Source organism: Prionailurus bengalensis, chromosome C1 (assembly GCF_016509475.1).
Source record: "Prionailurus bengalensis isolate Pbe53 chromosome C1, Fcat_Pben_1.1_paternal_pri, whole genome shotgun sequence".
In the NCBI taxonomy this organism is placed as follows: Eukaryota; Metazoa; Chordata; class Mammalia; order Carnivora; family Felidae; genus Prionailurus; species Prionailurus bengalensis.
This window is the reverse complement of record NC_057345.1, coordinates 95483769-95508306: the sequence shown is the minus strand read 5'-3', so window position 1 is coordinate 95508306 and position 24538 is coordinate 95483769. Positions and strand designations below refer to the sequence as shown.

At 42.5% G+C, this 24538-nt stretch overlaps 2 protein-coding genes across 2 annotated transcripts; one reads left to right on the top strand and one right to left on the bottom strand.

The window, feature by feature from the left end:
• Positions 1-783: 783 nt before the first annotated feature.
• ATP5PB (ATP synthase peripheral stalk-membrane subunit b) lies at positions 784-15609 on the bottom strand. The gene is made up of 7 exons (XM_043575837.1): positions 15472-15609; positions 15156-15192; positions 10838-10983; positions 8533-8696; positions 7858-7983; positions 2402-2581; positions 784-1119 (listed from the first exon to the last, which is right to left on the bottom strand). Exons 1-7 carry the CDS (start codon positions 15509-15511, stop codon positions 1042-1044), a joined length of 771 nt encoding a protein of 256 aa, XP_043431772.1. The 5' UTR covers positions 15512-15609; the 3' UTR covers positions 784-1041.
• A 116-nt stretch (positions 15610-15725) lies between these two features.
• On the top strand, positions 15726-24500 carry WDR77 (WD repeat domain 77). The gene is made up of 10 exons (XM_043575836.1): positions 15726-15982; positions 16237-16422; positions 17419-17560; positions 17843-17892; positions 20695-20765; positions 20900-20954; positions 21428-21499; positions 22068-22176; positions 22726-22794; positions 23381-24500. Exons 1-10 carry the CDS (start codon positions 15868-15870, stop codon positions 23538-23540), a joined length of 1029 nt encoding a protein of 342 aa, XP_043431771.1. The 5' UTR covers positions 15726-15867; the 3' UTR covers positions 23541-24500.
• Positions 24501-24538: the final 38 nt, after the last annotated feature.

The window sequence follows — 24538 nt, the reverse complement described above, 5'->3', positions numbered from 1 at the left end:
GTGAATATATTATCCATCAATAAATACTGAACTGATATCTATTGTTTCATAAATTAAAATCCTAAGAAGTCAATGAAAATAGCAATTATCCATATGGTACATATTTTCAAATATTTCCTATTATGTAAGCTGTCCTGTGTACAAGGACATCCTTATACAAGTATGGGAGAATTAAAAGCAGACAAACCTATAGAAGGGAAGATTTTTTAAATTTATTTGCTGGATTCTTTAATTTTTTTTTTTTTCAACGTTTATTTATTTTTGGGACAGAGAGAGACAGAGCATGAACGGGGGAGGGGCAGAGAGAGAGGGAGACACAGAATCGGAAACAGGCTCCAGGCTCCGAGCCATCAGCCCAGAGCCTGACGCGGGGCTCGAACTCACGGACCGCGAGATCGTGACCTGGCTGAAGTCGGACGCTTACCCGACTGCGCCACCCAGGCGCCCCTGCTGGATTCTTTAGAATAATTTTATGACACATTGGGTCCATATTTTCTGTAGACATATTACTAAAATAACGAAGTCAATAATGTGACTTGATACACAAGATTTCCTTTAGTTATTTTAAGAATACTAAAAAAGCTTTAAATTTCCAATAGCCTGTCAGTTGGCCAGGAATAGCTTACACTAAATTATCAGTTCAATGACACGTTTGATTTTTACCCATATGACAAATGTTAAAATATTTTAGAATATTACACAACTTGAAAAACCTAGTCTCAACTGTCACTTTAATGCAAGATGGTAGAATTAATTACAAATTTAAACTCTAACTTGGTAATCTTTAGTCAGGCAACAAATTTTATTAAAAGCAAACTGCTTATTCAAAAGTGATCATGGAACAACTCAAAATACAGAGCAAGAAGGATGAAAAACATCTCACTGGCCAACAGACTGTTTTCATTCTCATGTGAAATTCAAACTTCACTTTTGGGAAAGGTTAAGTGTAACTTCAATAGACAGCAATACAGAAAGACTATGCCACATCGATGAGTCTCCTTGGTCAACTGCTTCTAGCTGTCTCCACAGAGATAGATGCATTTACAAAACTGGCTGTGCTTGAGCCTTCTTTGCAAGGAGCTTCAGATCTGCAATGCACTTGGCAATTGTCTCCTTCTCCTGTGATAAAGAAAGAGCAATCTGTTTAGACATCTCCAAATCACAGAAGGGTATAAACATTGTAATTCTGAAGGATACCTCCTACAAGATCTTGAGGCTCCTACAGAATCTCAAGATGGATTACTGGCTTGATATGATAGACTAGGAATTCTTTATGTGACATAGGGGAGATACAATTTATTTAAAGCAAATCCCAGAAACTAGTTAAAATCCCCTGGCTCACAGCTTTTATGAGTGAAATCTACATAGAATTTGAAGCCAGACATTCCTGTAACCACGTGTCACCGATGTTACACAGCTAACAGTTGCTTGAAAACTACCAACCTGACATTAGTAACACAGAAATGTTAAAAATGAGAATAATTTTGTCTCTTTTCTGTATTTTTTGTTTTCCCCGTTTCTTAAATAAACGTTACTTTTACACAAGACAATTTATTGAGAAAAAAATCATTAAATGTTGATAGACCCTGTTTTTCTAGTCCTTGAGTGTTATACAGAAAATGACTAGAAATGCCTACATATACTATATATTTGGGAAAGAAGAAATCAAGTAAAAAAAAAAAAAAAGAATATAAACTTTAAAAAGGAAATCAAATTTAGGTAAATAATAAAAACATTTCTTTTCCATTCATGACCAGTGATTTAAGTGGCAAGGAAGAGGAAATGGAGTAGAGATCATGGAATGAGGAAATGGAAGGGACTCAGAAATAGCTTTATTCAGTCTGCTGTACAGAAAAATGAAATCTGTTGGTTAACGTTTCCCAAATGATGGAACCTGAATACAAGTCTGCCACAAGCCGTGCCAACTACCTCCCGCTGTCTCTGATACTGAGAGATTCTCTGATACCAAGTTCTGAGTGAAGAGGAAAGCCATCAAGGCAGGTGGGCAGCGTCCTCCAAGTTACCACTACCCAGAGAAACGAAACAGGGCGACCCCATCGTCTGGAGCCTAAAGACTCCCCACCAGCGGGGCATCTGGGTGGCTCAGTGGGTTAAGCGTCCAACTTCGGCTCAGGTCATGATCTCACGGTCCGTGAGTTCAAGCCCCGCGTCGGGCTCTGTGCTGACAGTGCAGAGCCTGGAGCCTGTTTCAGATTCTGTCTCCCTCTCTCTCTCTCTCTCTCTGACCCTCCCCCACTCATGCTGTCTCTGTCTGTCTCAAAAATAAACAAACATTAAAAAAAAAAAAAGACTCCCCACCAGCAATTCCTAGCCTAACAGCGCATCAGCAGAGGCTCGTCAGAAATGAATACAGCTCCAGAAGTTTCAGAACATCATGTACCTGCTGTGCAGAGATGCTCTGCACCACATGCTTCTCCACCCAGTTTATCATGTGCTCTTGTTCCTTTCGACGCATCATGTTCTGCACAGAGATGTGATAGTCCAGGCGATTCTTTACCTCCTTGTATACTCTATGCAGCCGTTCCCGGTAAGTAAGTTCCAGTGCCATAGCAATGTTATTCTGAGGCAAAATTAAGAATTGACAAAAACTGTTTGCATAGTTGAAGGATCATTTCCACTCTGCGGATTCTGCCAGTCAGAACACCCCACCACTTTCTTGTACTTTACACAAAATGATTTTATTTAATATGAGTAAGAGACACATGTGATAAAAAATTCTAATAGCATATTTACAGTAAAAGTATGTTTGAAAGTATATACAGTAAGTTTCCTCCAGTCCCCCCACAGGCCACCACCTTCCTGTATATCCTGTATTTCCTCCCAGAAACATTCAATAAACAAAATACAGGTAAAGGCAGGCGCACGCACGCGCACACACCCACACATCCCTTTTACTAATTATGACACGTAGATCCACCTCAATTTTAAGTTACATTGAATTCTACCATACTGGTGGTTCCATAATGCAGTTTAATTAACTAAGCTCTATTAATAGATTAGACTACTTCCCGTTTTTTTCTACTACAAATATTGCTGCATCTGCTGCGTATGTCTGCACTTGTGTGTCAGTCTCTATTGTAATAATAACATCTGTTGAGTACCTACTATGTTCTAAACACTGTGTGTCAATTCAATGAAGTCTTATCATCACACCATGGGACAGTTACTATTACTATATCCATTTGATGGTAAACAAACTGAGGCAGAAGCTAAGGAACTTGTCCAAGGTTACAGAGCTAATAAACTGTGAAGCCAAGATCTGAATACAAGGAGCCAGGCTCTAAAGCCCATGCTCTTAAACTGATCAACACTGTCAAATTCCATATAAACTTGTACTACTTCATTCTCCTACTGGCAACACAAACCCTGACCAATGATGTTTAGAAAACCTTTTACCTCATGCTATTCTCATAAGCAGAAAAAATGAACTTTGTCATTATCTAAGGAGAAAATTTACATATTTAGGAACCATTTACACTTAGTCACTTATCAATGGTCCATGTCCTATGCCTAGTTTTCTACTGGGATATTGGTCTCCCCTAAGGTAACTACCCTTTTGTGTCACATGGAACACACACAGTCTTCCCAGTTGGTCATTTAACTTTGTTTATGCTAATTTGTACATGTAAAATTTTTATGAGATCAATTGAACAACTTATCCTCTTATAATTTCTGGAGTTTTGCAGTTTTTCTATTTTTATTCTCTTTCAAGTTTTTATTTAAATTCCAATAAATATGCAGCATATTAGTTTCAGGTGTACAATACAGGGATTCAACACTTCCGCACATTATCCGGTGCTCATCACAAGTGCCCTCCTTAATCCCCATCACCTATTTCACCCAACCCCCTGCCCCCTCCTCTCCAGTAACCACCAGTTTGTTTTCTACAGTTAAGTGTCTATTTCTTGGTTTGTCTCTCTCTTGCTCTTTTCCCCCTTTGCTCATTTGTTTTGTTTCATAAATCCCACAAGTGAAATCATACAGGCTGTCTTTCTCTGACTTATTTCACTTAGCATACTACTATCAACTCTATCCACGTCGTTGCAAATGGCAAGATTGCATTCTTTTTTTTATGGCCGAATAGTATTCCATTGTGTACATATACATCTTTTTTATCCATGGATTTTTTTTAAACTGAGGTATAATTTAATTTTTATAAACTGAAGTGTAATTTCAAGTATATAACATAAATTCAGTATTTTGCATTCATTGTGAAATGGTCACCGGAGTAAGTGTAGTTAACATCTGTCACCACACAGAAGATCCTGATTTTGTTATCTTTATTAGAAAGGCTTTGCCAACTCCAAAGGAATTGTATTTTTTTTCACGTTCTCTTTTTCCACTTTTATGGTTTCATTCCTTAGAAAGACCTTTAATTCATTTGAAATTTATTTTAGTAGAAAGCAAAAGGTAGGAAGCCAACCTCATGTCTACACAGGGGCCCAATTCTCTCCCCTCTATGATGAAACTGGCACGTCTAAATTGCCTTAGCGTTTAGACCTTCTCTTCCGTGGCACCACCCTGACTGACCTTCTTTTCATGCAATGCACATACTACGTATAGTTTCTTATAATCTTATAATGGGTTTTCACATTTGGCAGGATAGGTTCTCACTACTTCTCTTTTCCAAAATATTCCTGGGTATTCTGCTTCTATTAATAATCAATTTGTCCAAGCCCCAACATCCCCTACCCTCAGGCTATCAGTATTTTCCTTATAAGAATGTGTTAAATTTAGAGATTAAAGCAGGGAGAGTGTATCTCTTTATAATATTGAGTCTTCCAACCTAAGAACAAGGTTCTTAGAACCTTAAACCACATGAGCATTTTCTATTTTTTGAAGTAAAAAGTTTGTATTCTTATAGCGAGGTGTACTCGATGCATCGCTTCCTAGATGGTTTATCTTCTTCCACTGTATTTTCTAACTGACTGCTATTTGTATACGGAGGGCACTGATTTCGTTTCTTAGTAACGTTGCACCCGAACAGCTGACTGAATTTGATCATTAAAATTTTTTAACATTTATTTATTTATTTTGAGAGAAAGAGAGAGCACACGCACAAGCAGGGGAGGGGCAGAGAGGAGAGTCAGAATCCCAAGCAGGCTCCACACCATCAGCGCAGAGCCCGATGTAGGAGTCGAACTCACAAACTGTAAGATCGTGACCTGAGTCAAGATCAAAAAGTAGGATGCTTAACTGACTATGCCACCCAGGCGCCCCGAATTTTGTTATTAAAAGTTATGTTGATTCTCTTAGGTTTTCTAGGTATATAATTAGGTAAGCTTTAAATTATGATAACTGCCTCTGCTAAATTACAGATCTTTTATTCCTTTCTCTTCTCTAATACCACCTACTACCTCTAGATTAAGATCAAATCAACAACAGTGACAGGGACATTGTTATCTTTTAGTCTGTAGTGTGAATCCTTACAGATCTGCCTGTTACACAGAGACATTAATCTCAAGTAGGCCCTTAATACCTCTAAGTACATTTCTTTAGTCCATTGATCTTCCGGGCCTTCTTTCTCCTAATCTCTGGTACCTCCTTGACTACTTTCACTGTCAGCAAATGACCTTCATCCGGCTTCACTGAGAAAAGGGGAGCGGTAAGAGAACTTCCACAAACTTCTACCACCACATAACCTAGTACACCTGAATCCATACTCGTGTACTTGCCTTCCTTTCTGTAACTGCGGCCGAACTGTGGATGCAGCCCATCCCCCTGCACTCTATGTCCCAAGCCCTCTGGCCTACTAAAGGACATCACTCCAGCAAACTTCTCTCCCCTTTTCTTGCATCAGTTTTTCTCTCTCTCCTAAATTCTATCAGACACTAACATGTAATCATACTTTCCATCTTTAAAAAATCTCGATTCCTACATCGTCCCCTCCTAGCTGCTAATTTCTCTGCTCATTATTACAGTAAAACTCCTTGACATTTTTGACAGTTGTCCTTACTGACTCCACTTTTTTCTTTCCACTTTTTCTTCAACCTACTCCAATCACTTTACTAAAATAGCCCTTACCAAGGTTACCAAGAACCTCCATGTTGCTAAATGTACAGCAAATTCTTAGGCCCTTTATTTCCTCACCATAACTAGGATGACTACAGATTGACACTGTCCTTGTTTTCACCTGTTTTGTTTTTGTTTTTTTCTTTTCATCATGTTCTAGTCTTGTAATTTTAAGTACCATCTGTCAGCTCATGACCTCCCCAATCTCCAGCCTAGAATCCTCCCCATAAATTCCAGACTCCTACATCCAATGGTCTGTACCTAACAACTGTACTTGGCTAACTTGTAGGCATTTCAAACCAGTGCTACAAGACTGAAGGCTATTTGCCAGCAAAGCAATCAGAGTGACACTTCAACAAAAGTGGGACTGTATTACTCCTCTACTTAAAAGCTTCAATGACTTTCTCATTCAGAGAACAAAGTCCATAGAGAAGCCTAAAAACTTTACCTGATCCAGCCCCTGACCACTATCTACTTTGCTACATTTTCTCCTCCTCACTCATTCCTCTTCAGCTACACTGGCGTCCTCACTCTTCCTGGACTACACCAAACAAGTTTCCAGGTGTAGGCCCTTGTGATTTTTCTTCCCTCTGCTGCAACGCTATTTTCCCAGAAGTCCACATAGCTTGTACCATCACCTCTTCAGGTCTCTGTTCAAGTATCACATTAGAGATCTTTCTAGACTGCCTGATAAAAATAACTCCCCCCTTGTAAATCTCTTTTCCTCTAATTAGTTCCTTTTAACTCTATTCCTTTTCTACCTAGTTAATTGTTCTACATCTCACTTATTACCAGTTGGCATTCCCATCTGCTCAATTATTGTTTTTCTATCATTCTCTCAACCCCTGGCTAGAAAGCAGACTCCATGAAGGCAGACTTTCTTTTATTCCCAACACCTGCCTTGACGATCAGGAGCTATTAAATATTTCATAAACAGAAATGCAGTGACTACCTATTTGAGTCTTATGAAAAAGCTGTATCTTCAAAAGTCAGATTTTATTTCATTCTCTGGTTGAAATCTAAATTATGTACAGAAAGGTTTTAAAGTTTTCTGAGGTTTTTAAACATTTACGTGCTTGAGAATCCTTATGAATCAGTTTTTAAAAACATAGATTCTGCTTCCAGTCTTTGACTGGGTCCAAAAACCTGCACCAAAGACGACTGACACATGTGGAGACCACACTAAGAAATACTGGCCTACATCCTTAATATTTTAGATACTCGTATCTCGTTTTTCATTTCATACATGCTTCTGTAACATAAAATATCAATATAAGGCCATGTCACTGTAAATATCAGGCAAAAAGCACTGGGCTCAGAGGAGATAACAATATGATTGTTAAAGCAAAAATACTTGAACGTGTTCCAAAAATGTTCCTGAAACTAAGTAGTTTAGCATCTAATGATGCCTTGACCGTAGTAAAAAGTTCCACTGTTTTCTGAATTTGCTTTGTAAACTGGAATATAAGGTATCAGATTTCCTCACAGCAAGCATATATGAAACACAGAGCATGTACTTTGCCTATGGCCTTAGAGAGCGAATACCATTTTTTAGTCAGCTATAATTTAATAACTACTTTCCTTCTGTGTGGATCCAAAATATGTTCTTTTATAACTTTTAATTTTAGAGTAGTAATTCTAATTATTTATCCATTTGACAGATATTGAATATCTAAATAGCTGTAATTGCCAACCCCCACCCAAATCTCTTTTCTTAATAAAATGTGTTCAACATATTCAACCATTCCTCATAAGAGATTCTAATTTTTGTTTTAAATGCACACAAACGAGTAACCATTCTCCTTAGGAGGTTCTGAAACCTACCCTCTGGACATCAAAAAGGTAATGGCGCTTTTGAACCAGTGCTTGCTGTGACTTTTCCATATCAATTGCATCCTGGATCTGCTTGATGGAAGCCTGTTTCACCTCTTCTAGTTGGGCAATTTTTTGCTGCAATTATAATTTTACAACAAAGATCAATGAAAGCATAAAGGATAACAAGAATAACTTCATTTCATGCTTCTTCAAAGTTATATTCTTCATTTGTGAAAACACCCACAAAGAGACATACAGATACAGGAAAAAATGCACAAATTCTTAATAATAATTGCCCACAATAGTTACACAACATCCTGTTGAATGAACAAAACTGGAAAAACTGGAGAAAGTTTGGTAGATTTAAAAAAATTTATCTCAAATTAGTAACTAGCATTAACACAATTTTCATCATTATAATTAAATTCACTTCTTGTTAGTTAACATTAACATCAGAAACATCACTTGATGGCATTGATGCTTTCAATTTTTTTTAATGTTTATTTACTTTTGAGAGAGAGAAACAGAGAGCAAGCACAGAGCCTGATGCAGGGTTTGAAGTCATGAACTGTGAGAACATGACCTGAGCCAAAGTTGGATGCTTAACTGACTGAGTCACCCAGGCGCCCAGCATTGATGCTTTCAGCACAATCTAAATTGAGAAATAAGGTTTATGATTCTTACCTCATTGAGTTTATCAGCAAATTCTCCAACAGAGGCACCATATTTTTTAATTACATAGATAAGCAATCCTATTGTTGATACGGCAGTAAAGGTCTCTGCAGTGATCACATATATTTCTTTGGACAGAAAATATAAGATAAGCCCAGTTCCAAGCACATAGGGTCCTAAAAGAAAGAAAAGTTATTTTATGATGGATATACTGTATCTGAAAGGGAAGACAAAAACCTCTGCATTTTATTAGTTGAAGGTATTATATAATGATTTAAGATAACTGGATTTAAAGATGACCCTGCCCTGAGGAGCCATATGGTAGAGTTGAAAGAATAAGGATGTGGACTCCAGGAAATCTGACTCTATAACACGTAAGAAATATTAATAATCTCTGAATTTAGTTTCCTCATCTGTAAAATGGGAATGGTACCTTCTTCACAGGGTGGATGAAACTGAGAAATAATGTATGTAAAGTGCCCAGCACAACTGCTTAACAAACCTAAACGTCAGGTTACTTCCAGAAGTAATTTGTGCGGCAAAATATACTATTTCTTTATATTGAATAGGAAACAGACACTGGAAATAAGCAAAAAGAACCCAATATAAAAGCTGTATGAATTAAATAAATCGCAGGACTCTCAATTCTTACAGCACCTAATTGCAATGCTACAAACATAGCTATCTTTTTCTTTAACCAGGACATGAGTTCTGAAAGGACACAAAAGCATGATGTATGTCTCTTTAGGATCTTCTGCTATGCCTCAAAACATGAGACAAGGACAAAGCAGGCTTTAGGGCAGCATTTTACAGTTTTTCTGAGCAACACTAGTACCAAAGAATGTTAGGATGTATTATGAAAATAAAAGGGTTATAGTCTAAAATGTATTTTATCCATTTTCCTGAAAAAACTTTCAACAGTTCCTTTTTAAAAAAAAAATTTGCCTCCAATATATAAATTTTATTTTTTTTAAGTTTATTTATTTTGAGAGACAGTGTGCATGCATGCCCATGTGGGACAGAAAAAGAGGGAGATAGAATCCCAAGCAGGCTCTTCACTGTCAGCAGGGAGCTCCTAGAAACAGTGAGATCATAACCTCAGCAGAAATCAAGAGTTAGACGCTTAACTGACTGAAGCACTCAGATGCCACTCCAGTATACAAACTTTAAATCTGACTGTGAATCAGAAATTTTATTTTATCTAATGTTTTTCTTATTTTTGAGAGCGCACAAGTGGGGGAGGGGCAGAGAGAAGGGGACAGAGGATCTTAAGCAGGCCCTGCGCTGACAGCAGTGAGCCCAATGTTCGGCTTGAACTCATGAACTATGAGATCATGAAATGAGCTGGATGCTCAACGAACTGAGCTACCCAGGTGCCCTGAGTGCAAATCAAAAATTTTAAGTATGAATTTGCGAAAAAGCCTATTCATATGTAATGTTTTGTATCACCTATAGGGATCTGAGGACCCTAATGTTTCTTGCAAATTCAGGTACAGAAATGCTATTTTGGGCCACTCCCTGGAGGGTTAAAACAAAACAAACAAACAAAAAAACCCAAAAAACTTTGGTTTCCTATGTTCCACAGTCACACCCGTAGTTGTAGCAAGAAAGGCACTGCAGTAAAAGTAAAAAAGTAAAAGTAAACACTGAATTGGAGACCCTGGGTGTAAGTCCAACTCAGTCACTAAAGACAGAATAAATGTCAGCAAATTCTTTATTTGCTAGTTCTTCTGTGAAATAAAAAGTTCTTACAGGACTGTTAAGGATTAAATAACGTAAGTGAAAGAATACTGCATTATAAAAATGTAAGATCTCAGAATAGTTTATGCCTTTTTAAAAGGGAAAAACCTAATATGGCCCAATTTCTGTTTTAATTCTTATATATACAATTTAATAATCTCTATGATCTTACCTAGCTTTATTTCAGTCCATAGTTCTTCCACTAACTGACAGTACCTTATACAACTACTCATTTCTTGACTGTCTGTCCTGTAACAGAACACGTGTTCCATGATGGCAGGCACCTTAGTTTGCCCCTGTATGCCTAGAAGAATGCCCTGCATAGGGCAGGCATTTAATAAATGTGGTGTATCAACAAATGGCACAACGCTATAAAATCAAGTTAAAATCCCTAACACATTTACTCCAAAGACAAGTTAGAGCAACCGAATCAAAAGTGTTACATTGAATCACTTCCACAATTTACTTTTGACTTCATTTTTGGGGTATATGGAAGAGGTTAAGAGGCCACTAAAATCCTAGGTACACATAAACCATACCATGTAAACATACTATCGAACACTGGGCAAATGCTTACCTGTTACGCCAGTTTTGGGATAAAGGAACTGGAAGAACTCCTCGGGGATCAGCCCAAAACGAACTTTTCCTCCATATTCAGGAAGAGGTGGTACAGGGGCAAGGCTTGGCTGCCCTGTGTGAAAGATCCTTGTTGCCTGCAATACCCTTCGGGTAGCAATTACACAAATTTAAAGCCTATTCTTTAAAAAGAACACAATGTACGCACAATTAGTAGAAACAATAAATGGGGATGAGGACAGAGGCGGTTTCCCACTGTCATAATGGAAAGGGAACAGACCAGGAACAGGAAAGGGAGGGTTCAATAATTAGCTGTGTGACAAAGGTGAATGACTAAAAGATTTGTTTTGTTTTTTAAAATGTTTGTTTATTTTTGAGAGAGAGAGCATACAAGTGGGGTAGGGGCAGAGAGAGAGAGACCGAGGCTCTGAAGTGGGCTCTGCGCTGACAGCAGTGAGCCTGACATACTGCTCCAACTGATGAACCATGAGATCATGACCTGAGCCAAAGTTAAGATGCTTAACTGACTGAGGCGCCCAGGTACCCTGACTGGAAGTTTTATGTAACTATCCACCCAAACCAGAAGCCCTTCTGTAGGTCTTAAAGGTCATCTGTCTAGCACTTTGTATGTCTATTACTGGAACTGAAAACATAACATAGACCCTGCAGCCAGATTATCTGGGTTTAAATCCTAGACGTGCCACTAGACTTTGAGCAAGATTAAGCTTCTGTAATCAGATTTCTCTCCGTAAAGTGGGAATAAAGAACATGCTTTTATAGGGTTGCTGTGAAGATTTTATGTAGTCTTAGAATGGTGCTAAGCATACGGTAAAGTTCTATGTAAGCGATTAGCTATTACAGTACAGGTCCACTGTGTTGAGAGCACCTTGATGGCAAGGACTTTGGCCCTTCTGAATATGCTCTGCGATGGTGTGCTAACTAATCATGGTGTGAAACAGGCCTTTTCAGTGTCGGACAGATTATGTTGGTCTTTAAGCTGAACTGCTGTGTACAAACTCGAGACCTCTATCCATTAGTTCTAATGTTATTTTTCTATGTAACACACATAATGCTCGTGCATCTGGGTTAAACATCTTCAGTTCTCTCACAATCCTAACTGTCCCCCACAAGGAGCTGTCTGGTTTTATTTACTAAAAGGAGGTATACAGAACTGAACATAATACTCTAAATACAGCTTGATCAATTCATTCATTCTCCAAATATACATGGAAGACCTGCAAATGCCATTACTGGGCTTGAATCACTGTACTATTACCATGGGTTTGTAAACTATGCTCATATTCCAACAGCTCAAGGTTGCATTTTTAGAAGTTACAGTATATTGGTATTTCATTAAAATTCTGATGAAATAAAATCCTCTAGTCTTTTTATATATGCTGTCAGCTCCGTCTCCTTCAAATTCCCAACATGTTTTTGTCCCCCACCCCCCTGCTCTGCCTCTATCCCTTTGCAATGTAGGCGTTTATACTATTTCATTGATGTTGGTTTGCTGCTTGTCTTTTGAATATTTCTCCTCTCAATGTCTTGGCTAGCCCACCAACTTTTGAAATCTGAGAATCATGCTCAAGATTCTTTCATTTAAATGAGGGTTTCTCAACCTCACCACTACTGACTTTCTGGACTATTGTCAATTTTTTTGTTGCTGTGGAAGGCTGTTCTGTGCACTGTAGAGTGATTAGCAGTACCCCCAAGGCCTTTATACACAAGATGCCAATTAGCATCCCCCCTCCCACCCAGTGGTGACAACCAAAAATGTCTTCAGACATTGCCAAAATGTCCCCTGGAGAGCAATACTACTCCAGGACGAGAACCAGATTTAAATCAGTGGTTTAAATCTTGAACTATAGAAGTTGCTTCAACAAGTTCTTGAACTATTTAAACTTGCTTGGTTTTTTTTTTGTTTTTTTTTTTTAATTTTTTTTTTCAACGTTTTTTATTTATTTTTGGGACAGAGAGAGACAGAGCATGAACGGGGGAGGGTCAGAGAGAGAGGGAGACACAGAATCAGAAACAGGCTCCAGGCTCCGAGCCATCAGCCCAGAGCCCGACGCGGGGCTCGAACTCACGGACCGCGAGATCGTGACCTGGCTGAAGTCGGACGCTTAACCGACTGCGCCACCCAGGCGCCCCTAAACTTGCATGTTTAAACTATAAAACTTGTTTCAGACCAACTCAAATTCTCTCCCCAACTGCCTTAGTTCAAGCCCTCATTATCTCTGGCCTAAACCAGTTAACAATCCCAAATCTGGTCTCCCTGCTTCTCGACAAATATACCTCTTAAACTTAGCTCCTTCCCGCTACTGCCAATGTTTTTAAAATGCAAATTTGACTTTAAAACTCTTCAATAGGCTCTCCTGCCTACAGAAAACAAACTCCTTAATATAGCATACACGATTCAGCACCTGTCAGATTTTATATCATCTTCCTTCATTCTCCTACCCTCTAGCCATATGGAACTACTCAGAGCTCTCATAAACAAACAAAAAAACCAAAAACATGCCTCATGCTGCTCCTTCTGCCTGGTATGTCTTTCACTAAACGGCTGCCAAGCCCAAGCAGCCTTCACAACATTTCAAGCATATCCTTTATAAAGACCTCCCCAATCTCACATTCAGTCATCCTTATGTCAGGTGTTGACAGTACAGCAATGAGCAGACAAGGTCCCAGCCTTCACATTCTAGTGGGGTTGTGGAACGTATGAGTGTGTAGGTCCACATACAATTTCAGGCACTGAAAGTCTATGAAGAAAAATGGGGTGGGGTAAGGTAAGGAGGTAGGGAGCAATGCAGTGCAAAAGGCTTTTTTGGTAGGAGGTCAGACGACACATGAGTCAATGACCTGGGGAAAAGAGAGAACAAGTACAAAGACCCGAGGCAACAGTAAGCTTGGCAATTTTCAAAGGAACAGCGAGAAGGCCAGCATGGCTGGAGAGTGCTAAAAAGAGAATATAAAGAGATAAATCGAGAGGGAGGATGAGATCAATTCATGTTGGATCTTCTGCGTTATGGTAACTCTGAATTTTATTTCAGTGGGATGGGGAGCTCTGGAGGGTTTTGTTGGGACTGGGGGGAGGGGTGGGGGTCATGTAATCCTTAAGGCTACTGTGAGAACAGGTTGTAACAGGACAAGAACAGAGATGCAACAAGACTAGTTAAGAGACTACTGAAATAGACCAGGTGAAAGTTGACAGTGGTTCATACTTCAGTAGCAGTGGTAGTGAAAAAAACAAGAGTCCAGATAAAATCTGGAGGAAGAGCCTTGTTGAATAAATTAAATATGGAATGTGGAAAGAGAAATCAAGGATGTTCCCTATATCTTATATACAGTTATTTTATTTATGACTTCTATTGCAATTACTTGTTAACTTGTCCGTATGGAATCTTTTTTTTTTCTGATAAGCTAGAAGCAATTATAGCCTCACTTTATTGCACACACAAAAAATGACAGATGGATTAGAGCCATTTTTTCAAGGCACAAATAGCTATCAAATCTGGCAAGATTTAGGACTAAGTCGGGAAGCAAAAAGAAATTCCAAAGAAAACTGACATGTTTTACGAAACATGAGTGACAGACGGTAACGCTAATCACATACTATGTATCAAGCACTGTTCTTAGAGTTTCACAGGAACCAAGTCTCTTAGTTCTCATAACCCACAATGTACTATTATCTCCATTTTGCAGATGAGGAAATTGCAGTCACACAGCATTACAAGTGGAGGAACCAGGTGTATCACGTTCTAGCTTTAGAGTCTTTGCTCTAAACCACTACTCTCTACCACTGCCTTCTCTAGAAGACTGAGCTCCACAAAACCAAGTTAGTTAGCCTTCCTCATTTTTCTATCTTTGGTTATGTAGGTAGGAAGACATCTACTGAACGAATGATTTCTCTGACTCTTAAGATTTGGTAGTAAAAGTTGGAATCTGGGAGAGACTGAAAACAACATTCTTCTTTTATTTAATAGAACTCGTTTTTGGGTATGCAATTTATCAACTCCGATTCCGCTGTGGACTGTGGCAGCTACCTCTACCTGAAGGTCAGAAGGGAAAGGGGCGGGGCTTAGAAGACACCAAACACCAATTTCCAGCTTAGTTAGAACACATCACTTAGCCTATTAATCTTTGCCGTGAGATGACACAATGTTCCAGGCGGTTAGAACAACACAAATGTTTGAATGAGACTTTAAGCTTTTCAAAATTACCTAAAGAGGGTAACTTCAGGCCTAAAGCTAAAAGGGGGTTACAGAGAAATGAAACGAGGTGATAAGGACGAAGGGCAGTATTACACCTCTCCTACTTACCCTGGACCGAGGAAGGCTGCGTTCTTCAGACGGGGGGCTACACAGAAACAAGGCGCAGGTCAGCAAGGTCAAGGTGAAATCTCGTCTGCCCCTCCCTCAGTCCCCGCAAGGCCTGCCCACTAAGACCATGGACTCCTCTTTCCTGTCCCCCGGGACTCCCACGCTCCCCTTACGAGAGACGTAATTCATTTCTCACTCAGGCCCAAGTCTTGCTGCGCCTTTCTACACCCCATTTCCTCCCACCCCTCCCATGGAATCCTAGACGCATTCCTTTGCAATCATCCTGATAGCCCGGACTAGGGTCTAGACGGCTCACCCGCTGCAGCGGCCGCAGAAAGCACCACCCGGGACAGCATAGTCAGCGAGGGTCCACGCAGCACTCTCCGCGTCCTAGTGACCCGGGCAAGAGACACTGTCAGGGGCGGGAGCAAGATGGTGGCTCACAAGTCTCGCGAGAACACAACGTTGCGTCCTCTGGCCAGTAACTGGCCTCGGATTTTTTTCTCGCGATAAGAGGCACGGAACGCGGAGACCCTTTTGCCAGAGCCTAGCCGGCTGCGGAAGGGAACCGTACAAGCAATTCTCGCGAGATGTAGAGTGACCGTAGCTTGTGGAGAGGGGCGGAGGCCCAGAGGAGCACCACGTGGGGACTGCCGGAGCTGTCTCGGGCGGGCGTTCAGTTTGGGTCTAGGTTGGAATTGGAACCGTGGAGATGCGAAAGGAAACGCCGCCCCCACTAGTGCCCTCGGCGGCCCGCGAGTGGAACCTTCCCCCTAATGCGCCCGCTTGTATGGAACGACAGTTGGAGGCTGCGCGGTATCGTTCTGGTGAGCCAAGATCCCGGGCCTGGGAGCTCCCTCATCCTGCCCGGGATGCCCTTTCCCAGGACTGGCCTTTCCAGCGCTCCTTCCCGCCCCGCATGCCTTCCTGACCCCCGCCTCGCGTCGCCTAGTTCAGTCTCCAATCTTAACCCCGCGTTCCTGAGCTCAGACCCAGACCCGGCCCGCGTGCTGTTCAATGTGGTCACCATGGAGACGAGCCCTTCCACTCGTCCCTTGCTGACAGCTTGTACTTCCCTTAGATGGGGCGCTCCTGCTCGGGGCCTCCAGCCTGAGTGGCCGCTGCTGGGCTGGCTCCCTCTGGTTGTTCAAGGACCCTTGTGCCGCCCCCAACGAAGGCTTCTGTTCCGCTGGAGTACAGACGGAGGCCGGAGTGGCTGACCTCACTTGGGTTGGGGACAGAGGTATCCTAGTGGCTTCCGATTCAGGTGAGTCACTTTCTCCTCGACCCCACAGGTGAAATAGATGATGGGATACTGGTCGGGCTGGACTCAATCTTTAATGTTCCATAATCAGTGCTTAGGGGGGCTTGAGGGTATTGGCCGAAGGAGAGCTCTTGTGTAGTGGGAAAATACCTTTCGGAGACTATAAATTGCATGGGGGGAATTTCTAACAAAATTAAGGAATGGATAAGAACCATTTTATGTTTCCAGTAACCTTCCCAGTATCTCTCCTCAAACCCAGACAATCTTGATCTTAAAGATGATGCTTAAGTCAGTTTGTGTTGTCTCTTTCCATTTCTTCCCATTTTCTTCTTTTTAAATGTCTTTATTTTGCTTCCTTTGTTTTGAAAGTCAGGTTCAGCAATGGAGTCTTTGACATTAAAAAAAAATCAGTATTTGGGTGTTGGAAGGCATGCATAGAAGTGGGGCATTAAAAACTGAGCCTCTCTGATAGTTGAGCATGAGCACTATCAAGACAACTTTTGGGGTGTTTTCTGTCCTTAATCTGTCCCTGTACAAGACATTCAGTTATTCAGCATATTTTTAAAGATGCTGTGAGACATTTATGCAAGTTGTTCAACAAATACTAATGTTCAAGCAATTGGGAAGATTTAACCGCACTGGGCTCTGTGTTACACAGATTGTGGAGACTTTAGCCTTGTCTCCTGGGACTTATTTTCCAGTGTTTTCTCACTGGAAGCCAGATAATGAATTTTGCCAGTCATTCCACCTTTCCTTGTCTTTCTAGAAGTTTTCCCCACCTCATTTTCTGGATTGTTAACTAAGTAAACAGTAATGCCAGCATAAAGCCAGATGGCTTGGAAATTAGCTAAATCCTCTGTTGATAATGGATTTTGCTTTTATAGCAATAGCTTACTTTGTTAGTTTAGTGACAATGGATTCACTTGAATCTTAGACATGAGTTACTGTCTTGGTGTTGTCCATGCTCATTTCCCTCAACCTTCACCCCACTCCCAACAGGTGCTGTTGAATTGTGGGAGCTGGATGAGAATGAGACACTCATTGTCAGCAAGTTCTGCAAGTATGAGCATGATGACATCGTGTCTACGGTCAGTGTCCTCAGCTCTGGCACACAAGCTGTCAGCGGTAGCAAAGACTTCTGGTGGGTCCTTGTGTTCATCGCTCCTGTATTTTAGACCTCTGCTGGGTGCCTTTACTATCTTATTAGCCTCATCGAGTAACGTTTTGGGCTTATTGTAAGAACCCGGTGATTAATTATGATTAAGATTTTCTTAGCGATATTGCAATCTATTGTGAACAGACCTTAGTAGCAGCCCAGTAAGCAATGACATAGGACATGTCAAAGGAAGTTCTTGTTTGAACACCTGTTTTTATGTAGGTAGTATAGGTCAAAATTAAGACTCTGTTTCCTTTTGCTTCTTAGTATCAAGGTTTGGGACCTTGCCCAGCAGATGGTACTGAATTCATACCGGGGTGAGTACACATTCTTTTCAGTCTGGCCTTAGCTGTTTTGTTGTTATTCTCCCATTGGGCTCATTGACTTTGGATGTTAGGGGCAGCAGTTCCTTGCCCTCTGCCTGATGGTTTTCTTCCAAAACTATAGTCAGGCCCCAGTATCTATCCCTAGGCTTTTCTGAATTTCCCTGTTTCTGGTAATGGCCTCACCATCTTCTTGGTCACAGGGGACTCCACCTCTCAGTCCTGTTCCCCCCCCTCCTGCTTCCTCACTATTAGTGGGTCCCCAAGTTCCTTGGAACCCTTTTCCCCTTGGTCAGGGATCTTCCTTTCCATTTCTTTTTTTTTTTTTTTTTTTTTTTTTTTGAGAGACAGAGTGTGAGTGGAGAATGGGGAGAGAGAGAGGGAGACACAGAATCCGAAGCAGGCTCCAGGCTCTGAGCTGTCAGCAGAGCCCAATGTGGGGCTCGAATCCACAGACCGTGGGATCATGACCTGAGCTGAAGTCGATGCTTAACCAACTGAGCCACCCAGGCGCCGTCTTGCTTTCCATTTCTGATGCGTTTTGTTTTCAGGCTTTACCTCGCATAGATGGTGGTACTCACCTCATCTCTCCACCTGTAGTCCCTCATCGTTTGTGGTTTCTGTGACTTGTGGATTAACATCCCCTTTTCTTGTCCTGGCATTCAAGCCCTTCTGTCACTCTCCCTTCAAACATACTGCTCTAATTAAACCCAAGCATAGTAGATCCTTGGCCTTCTCCAAGTATAAACCTGAGACGTGGGAATCTCGAGCTTTTGAGTATTCACTTCCACAAAAATTTTGTTTTTCTAGTGAGAACCATCACTTTGTATTAATGTTACTTTTTCTGCTTACTTTCATTAATAGCAGTACCAGTTGACTTTGTTCTGAGAGCCGTTCTTCATGAAGATGACATCTTCACGAAGATAACGCGTAGAGCATTAATGTGTGTGTGGCTAAGAGATGTTCATTCAATAGCTAAGGGCCTTTCCCTGCCAATTCTAACTTTGGAGTGCGTGATTCACTATGTGCCAAAGCAAAATCAAACTCATACACATCCTGGACCTTCAGGGTCCAAGACCCATAAACAGTCAAACAATGTTAAAATGCTGGTGCTGGAGTCTGTTACGTGTGCCTTTTGTTTCTTAGGCCCACGAGGGGTTTTCCTGGTCTGTGCTAACTCTTTCAGTACTTCCTCTGTTCAGCTTTTTTCATTAGTTCTTTGTATTTTTGTCTGAATTGCAAATCCCCTGAGGGCAGAGGCACTACGTAGTATCTTTTTTTTTTTTTTTTTTTAATATAATTTATTGTCAGTTTAGCTAACGTAAAGTGTATGTAGTGTGCTCGGTTTTGGGGGTAGATTCCCGTGATTCATCGCTTACGTACGGCACCCAGTGCTCATCCCAACAAGTGCCCTCCTCAGTGCCCATCACCCATTTTCCACAGTGTGGAAGTTCCTCAAAAAGTTAAAATAGAACTACCCTACGTCTTCTTTATCTTTTATACTTTCCCATGGTGCTTGTGTCTGAGCTTTGCTTTCACTTGAGCAATCCTTTGTCATTGTGTTGGCTTTCTATGGATTCTAGGGCAAGGAAAGAACTATGGAAGGTGGTTTGATTACATTCTCCTGTCTTGGGGCAGAGCCATATTCAGACCACTTCAGGTAATCTGGTCAGATGCCATTATAGTAGGTGGTTTCCACAGCCTGTAATTAACACATAGCAGCAATCTTCAGAATTTTTAGCATGTCGGCCTGAAAATTTTTCAAAAAATTACCCTCTCACACGTTTTTATGTTGGCAATTAATTTAAGTTTAAACAGTTGCAAAGGAAGTAATTTCTGGTCATTTATTGTGTACTGGTTTCAAGGATATGTTTGTCAAAATTTTGGACTTGGAGATTAAGCCTCTTCAATATGCAGAATATCTACCGAATAACCTAACTGGCTAAAAAACAATCAGCACTGTTATGCCAGCTGCCAAGTTAGACTTCACTTCCTGTCAGAAAAAGTCCGACTTCGTTTTTAGGTTCGGTTAGACTTGTCAGATGTGTCCTTACCACAAGCGTTTGCCATATTTTTCAAAATTGTCATTGTTAGGCAGAAACAGAGATAAGTCCCAGAGCCACCCTGGTGCTCGTGGTGTGTTGTGGTTTGTGGTCCGGTGAAACAGGGCCAGCCCCTCCTCTGGATTTTACCCAGGTGCTCTTTCGTTTACTCTCTGGTTCTTAGGGAAAAGCCCCTTTGTTTTATGGCTGTGGGTTTTGTACCCCCCGGCATCGTGCCATGGTGAGGTGTGGGACGGCCGAGAGGTGTGTGTGCCTTCTACGCCTGGGAAAACGGGAATGTGGGAGCGGAGGGAGGCAAGGGGCACGGGCAGACTGCGGCAGCTTCTCAGTTCGATTTCAGGAAAGAGAACATTGGAAAAGTTTACTTCTCTAAAAGTAGCAGCGTCTAGAAGTCCCTTGAAAGGCTGTGTTACCTGGAAGTGTGTGTGTGCTACATAGGAGAATACAGTTGCTGTTCTGGGGTGTACATTCCTTCATGCTTCTTGCTCAGCCCCTAATTCCTCTTTCTTGTCTTTACTAATTCATTTTTCTCCCCCAAGCCTTTTTAGGTTCTGTGACTCCACCAACATTTTTTCCGGGGTTTTGTCTAATCCAAAATCTCTCACAGAACGGGTTAAGTCGCATCCTGAGACCAGGCCCGTTTCTCACACCTCCCTCGGTAGTATCTGGGCTCCTCGGTAGTAATGCGTCCAGCTTCTGCTCTGTCCTACTTCGCTTTCTCTCTCCTTCACAGCTCACTCCGGGCAGGTCACCTGTGTTGCCGCCTCTCCCCACAAGGATTCCGTGTTCCTTTCATGCAGTGAGGTGAGATACAGCCTCTCCTTCCCTCCCCACTTCCTAACCACACTCAGACCTCTGGCCACAAGTCTAGAGTGGACACCTGGCCAGCAGCTGCTTTGGGGATTGTGAAGCCTTTTTTCCATCCCTCCTTCTTCTAGGACAACAGAATTTTACTCTGGGATACCCGCTGTCCCAAGCCAGCATCACAGATGGGTGAGTCTGAGAGCCGGTGGTGGGAGGGTATACTAGCAACCCACCTGGCAGAGGCTTCCTCGGTGAGAGACAAAGGCACAGTCACCAGATCCTCAGTCATTGTGACATAGGGGACGTAATCACTCTCTTTCCCTCTGAGGTTCTATTGATTCCATTTTGTGCAGTGGGGACCAAAAGGAAGGGTAGGCTTGTGGGTGGCTGATTCCGTTCCTGGGACGGGTGGACAGAGGGGCCAGAATTGTCCTCTTCATGCTTTATGCCTGAAACTTGCCTGTGACTCGGGTCCGTCCAGAAAGGGCAGGAGGCTGAGGGATCAATGAGGTTTTGAGGGTCAAGGGCAAGGACACAACTGTCTTCACAGGGTTTGGGAAGGCGAATAAAGGTGCTTCTGGGACTTAGAGTGACTTCGTTTGAGAAGCTTCTTCACAGAGCTAGGCTCTGAGTCTTATTTCAGAGCCCTCTTCTCTCTGCAGGCTGCACTGCCTCTGGCTACCTACCTACCTCCTTGGCTTGGCATCCTCAGCAGAGTGAAGTCTTTGTCTTTGGTAAGCCTGTCACACCGCATTTTTATGCCAGGAAGGGGGAGGACGAGGGCACGCTGACCCTGTAACGCACAAGGCTCCAGCTGCACAATCTCAGCAGTGCACTTGGGCATCACCTATATTATGCCAGTGATAAGGCGGGATGATCCAGAAGTGGTTTTCGTTTGGCTTTGGGAAAAAAAAAAAACATGACGACTTTTTTCCTGGTAGATTTGATTGCTGATTGTGCGTTCCATCTCCTGTATTCCGGGCTTGGCTGCAAGTCGGTGGAGTACAAAACAAGTGGATTGCTATATAGGGACTTCAGTTGCAGAATAGGGCTCACTCTCGTGCTCTTGTGGTGATGAGGCTGTGCATGTGGTGACACAGTCTTTGGTTGAAATAATAACTACCTCATTCATTAATTTTCAACAACCACCAGTGACTAACGATCTCTACTTTACAAAAGAAGAAACTGATGCTCAGAATGGTTAGCTTGTGCAAGCTTGAGGAACTAGCATTCAGATCCAGGTCTGGCTGACGCCAGGGCCCATGCTCTTACCCACTGTGATGGGCTCCCTCTTTTCTCTAGGTGATGAGAGTGGGACCATCTCCCTTGTGGACACCAAGAGTGCAAGGTGTGCCCTCAGCTCAGCTGTGCACTCCCAGTGTGTCACTGGACTGGTGTTCTCCCCACACAGGTACTGTCCTTTGTTCCCAGGGGCCTGGTGGGTGTGAATGGGAACTGCACACGGGGAGTGCTTATGTTTGCAAAGCATTAGCTGATTAGGTCATTCCTTAAAGCAGACGGTGGTCTAATTAAGGTTTCAGAACACGAAAGATCTCTTAAGACCATAGTCCTTTTTTGGGTAGCATGGTCTTGTGTTCACATGGCTAAAATATGGTCTTGTTCCTGCACAACACCCAAAATGATGAATATCGTGGGCTTCTGGGACTGTGTGGTTGGGAAAGCCTGTGTTTCTGGGTTATTGCTGAAGCTGCAGGGAGGGCCTAGATGGGGTGGTTAGTTGCCGGGATGACAGTCAACCCCGGCTTGCTCCATTTCCCTCATCCTTCCCTGCAACTTGTAATGTGGACTTGAGTGGTAGCCAGACCTTAACCTGAGGTGGGGATCAGGTCACCTCCTCTGGGTTACTTTGGGGTGGGGGTTGAGGGCAAACCAGGTAGGATTTGTCTTGGAACCATGACTTTACCTCTCATAACTGCCCCCCGCCCCCTTGCTCTCCTAGCTCTCCCTTCCTGGCCTCTGTCAGTGAGGACTGCTCACTTGCTGTGCTGGACTCGGGCCTTTCCGAGGTGTAAGTGTGAAGTGGGGTCCTGTGACCGGGAATCGGGGACAAGAGCGGAGGGTGGCTGGGTCCTTTCTGTCTCCACGCACTGTGTCTCAAGGGGGCTGGGTGATGGGAGCAGGGTGACACCGACCGGCTCCCCGTCCCCAGTGCTGGCTCACAACTGGCCCTGGTAGAGGAGGGGTGTGGTGGTCGGTGGGATTTCCAAGTCTGGTGTTCCAGCTGTCTCCCAGAAGGGGGCAGTCTACCCTTTTCACGCGAAGAACACGTATATGAAATGCAACCTGCTGTGCAGTGAAAGGCACCAGAGTCCCTGAATTATACTGCCTTTGCCATGATGTGCTCTCTGATCCTGGCCCATGTTACTACCCTTGCTCTAGCCACCATTTCTTCATGAAGTTAGGGTGCTGGATTGAAGGGTCGATGAAGTTCTCTGGATGATTATACTCTATCCTGGTGACAAGGCCACACATCTGGTGAAGTTTGTATAACACATCCCAAAAAGGTGCCCTGGATGTGTTGGATTCTCTCTTTTCTCCAAGCCTGCTTTCTCCTCGTTCTCACCGTGCCCAGACTTTCCTTTTTTCTCTTCTAGGTTTAGAAGCCGAGCCCACAGAGACTTTGTGAGAGATGCTACGTGGTCCCCGCTCAATCACTCCCTCCTTACCACAGTGGGCTGGGACCATCAGGTCACCCACCACATCGTGCCCACGGAGCCTCTCCCAGCCCTTGGACCTAAGAGTGTTGTTGAGTAGATAAGACAAAAAACAAATCCCCCATGAGTAACCACTCCCTTTGCCCTGCCCTCTCAGTCTGTGAGACCACACAGGAGCCTTATACACTATGTTGATACACTAGATCTGGGCAGTTAATAGGCATTGTCTCTCAGCCCAAGGAAGGCTGGATTCTGGGATCCTGTAGTCCTAGGGAAGAAAAACTTTCCTAAAATTGGATATGTATGTGTGTCTGAGTGTGTGTGTAGATGCATAGTTTTTGGTGGTGGGGGGGAATTAAAATCCATCTTATGTCTTTCCCAAGTCCTTCCCCCACCAAAAAAAACCAAAAACCAAAAAACCCCCAAAAAGTTCACAAAAGGGTTTTATGCTTCCTATGTAGCTGTGCATGAGGAATTGGCCGTGGCTAGATGGAATGTGGGATGTGGGCATCCCTGGATTCTTGGAAGCAGCTTATATACTACTCATGGAGATAGAAACAACTTTATTTTTTATAAAACTTAATCTACCTTTCTCACGGGCAATGCTTCCATCCACAAAACTCTTGCCCGACTCACCTTGAGGAAGAGCCAGAACACTCATCATAGTTTTGCACATCTCCTTGCCGTGAAACTGACTCAAAGATACATTTTTTGGCTGGTGCCTGTGTAATGCTCCCCACCCCTCATGGAGTTGTGTGTATGAAAGATGAGTGTTTTCCTGTCGTAGATTCCATGGAAAAAGTTGGGGGGTGGTACAGAGCTTAAAGGCATTTCGATTAAGTGAAAAACTGACCCAGGCTTGCAGAGAAACATGTGCCACATCTCCCACCCCCAAACAGCTTGGGGCCTGACCTCTCCTGGCCTCTGGATCCCTTTCTCTGATATAGGAAGTCTGAATGCTGTTTTTGTGGACTCTGAAGATTTTAAATGCAGCATCAGAGAATCAGAAATACTGGTTGGTGAAATAAAAAGTTTAGGCTTTGCTGGCCTGTCTTTTGAAGCGTGTGTTATGTGCAGTTGGACACATCTCACTTACGT

Bases quoted from the DNA above. Each gene is read 5' to 3' on its own strand.
- ATP5PB (XM_043575837.1), bottom strand. From the start codon at position 15,511: ATGCTGTCCCGGGTGGTGCTTTCTGCGGCCGCTGCAGCGG. The intron at 7,984-8,532 runs GTAAGAATCATA...TTATAATTGCAG, and splicing joins TTGCTGATAAACTCAATGAG to CAAAAAATTGCCCAACTAGA. The intron at 1,120-2,401 runs GTACATGATGTT...TCTTTATCACAG, and splicing joins AGAGCATCTCTGCACAGCAG to GAGAAGGAGACAATTGCCAA.
- WDR77 (XM_043575836.1), top strand. From the start codon at position 15,868: ATGCGAAAGGAAACGCCGCCCCCACTAGTGCCCTCGGCGGCCCGCGAG. The intron at 21,500-22,067 runs GTAAGCCTGTCA...TCTTTTCTCTAG, and splicing joins GAGTGAAGTCTTTGTCTTTG to GTGATGAGAGTGGGACCATC. The intron at 22,795-23,380 runs GTAAGTGTGAAG...TTTCTCTTCTAG, and splicing joins GACTCGGGCCTTTCCGAGGT to GTTTAGAAGCCGAGCCCACA.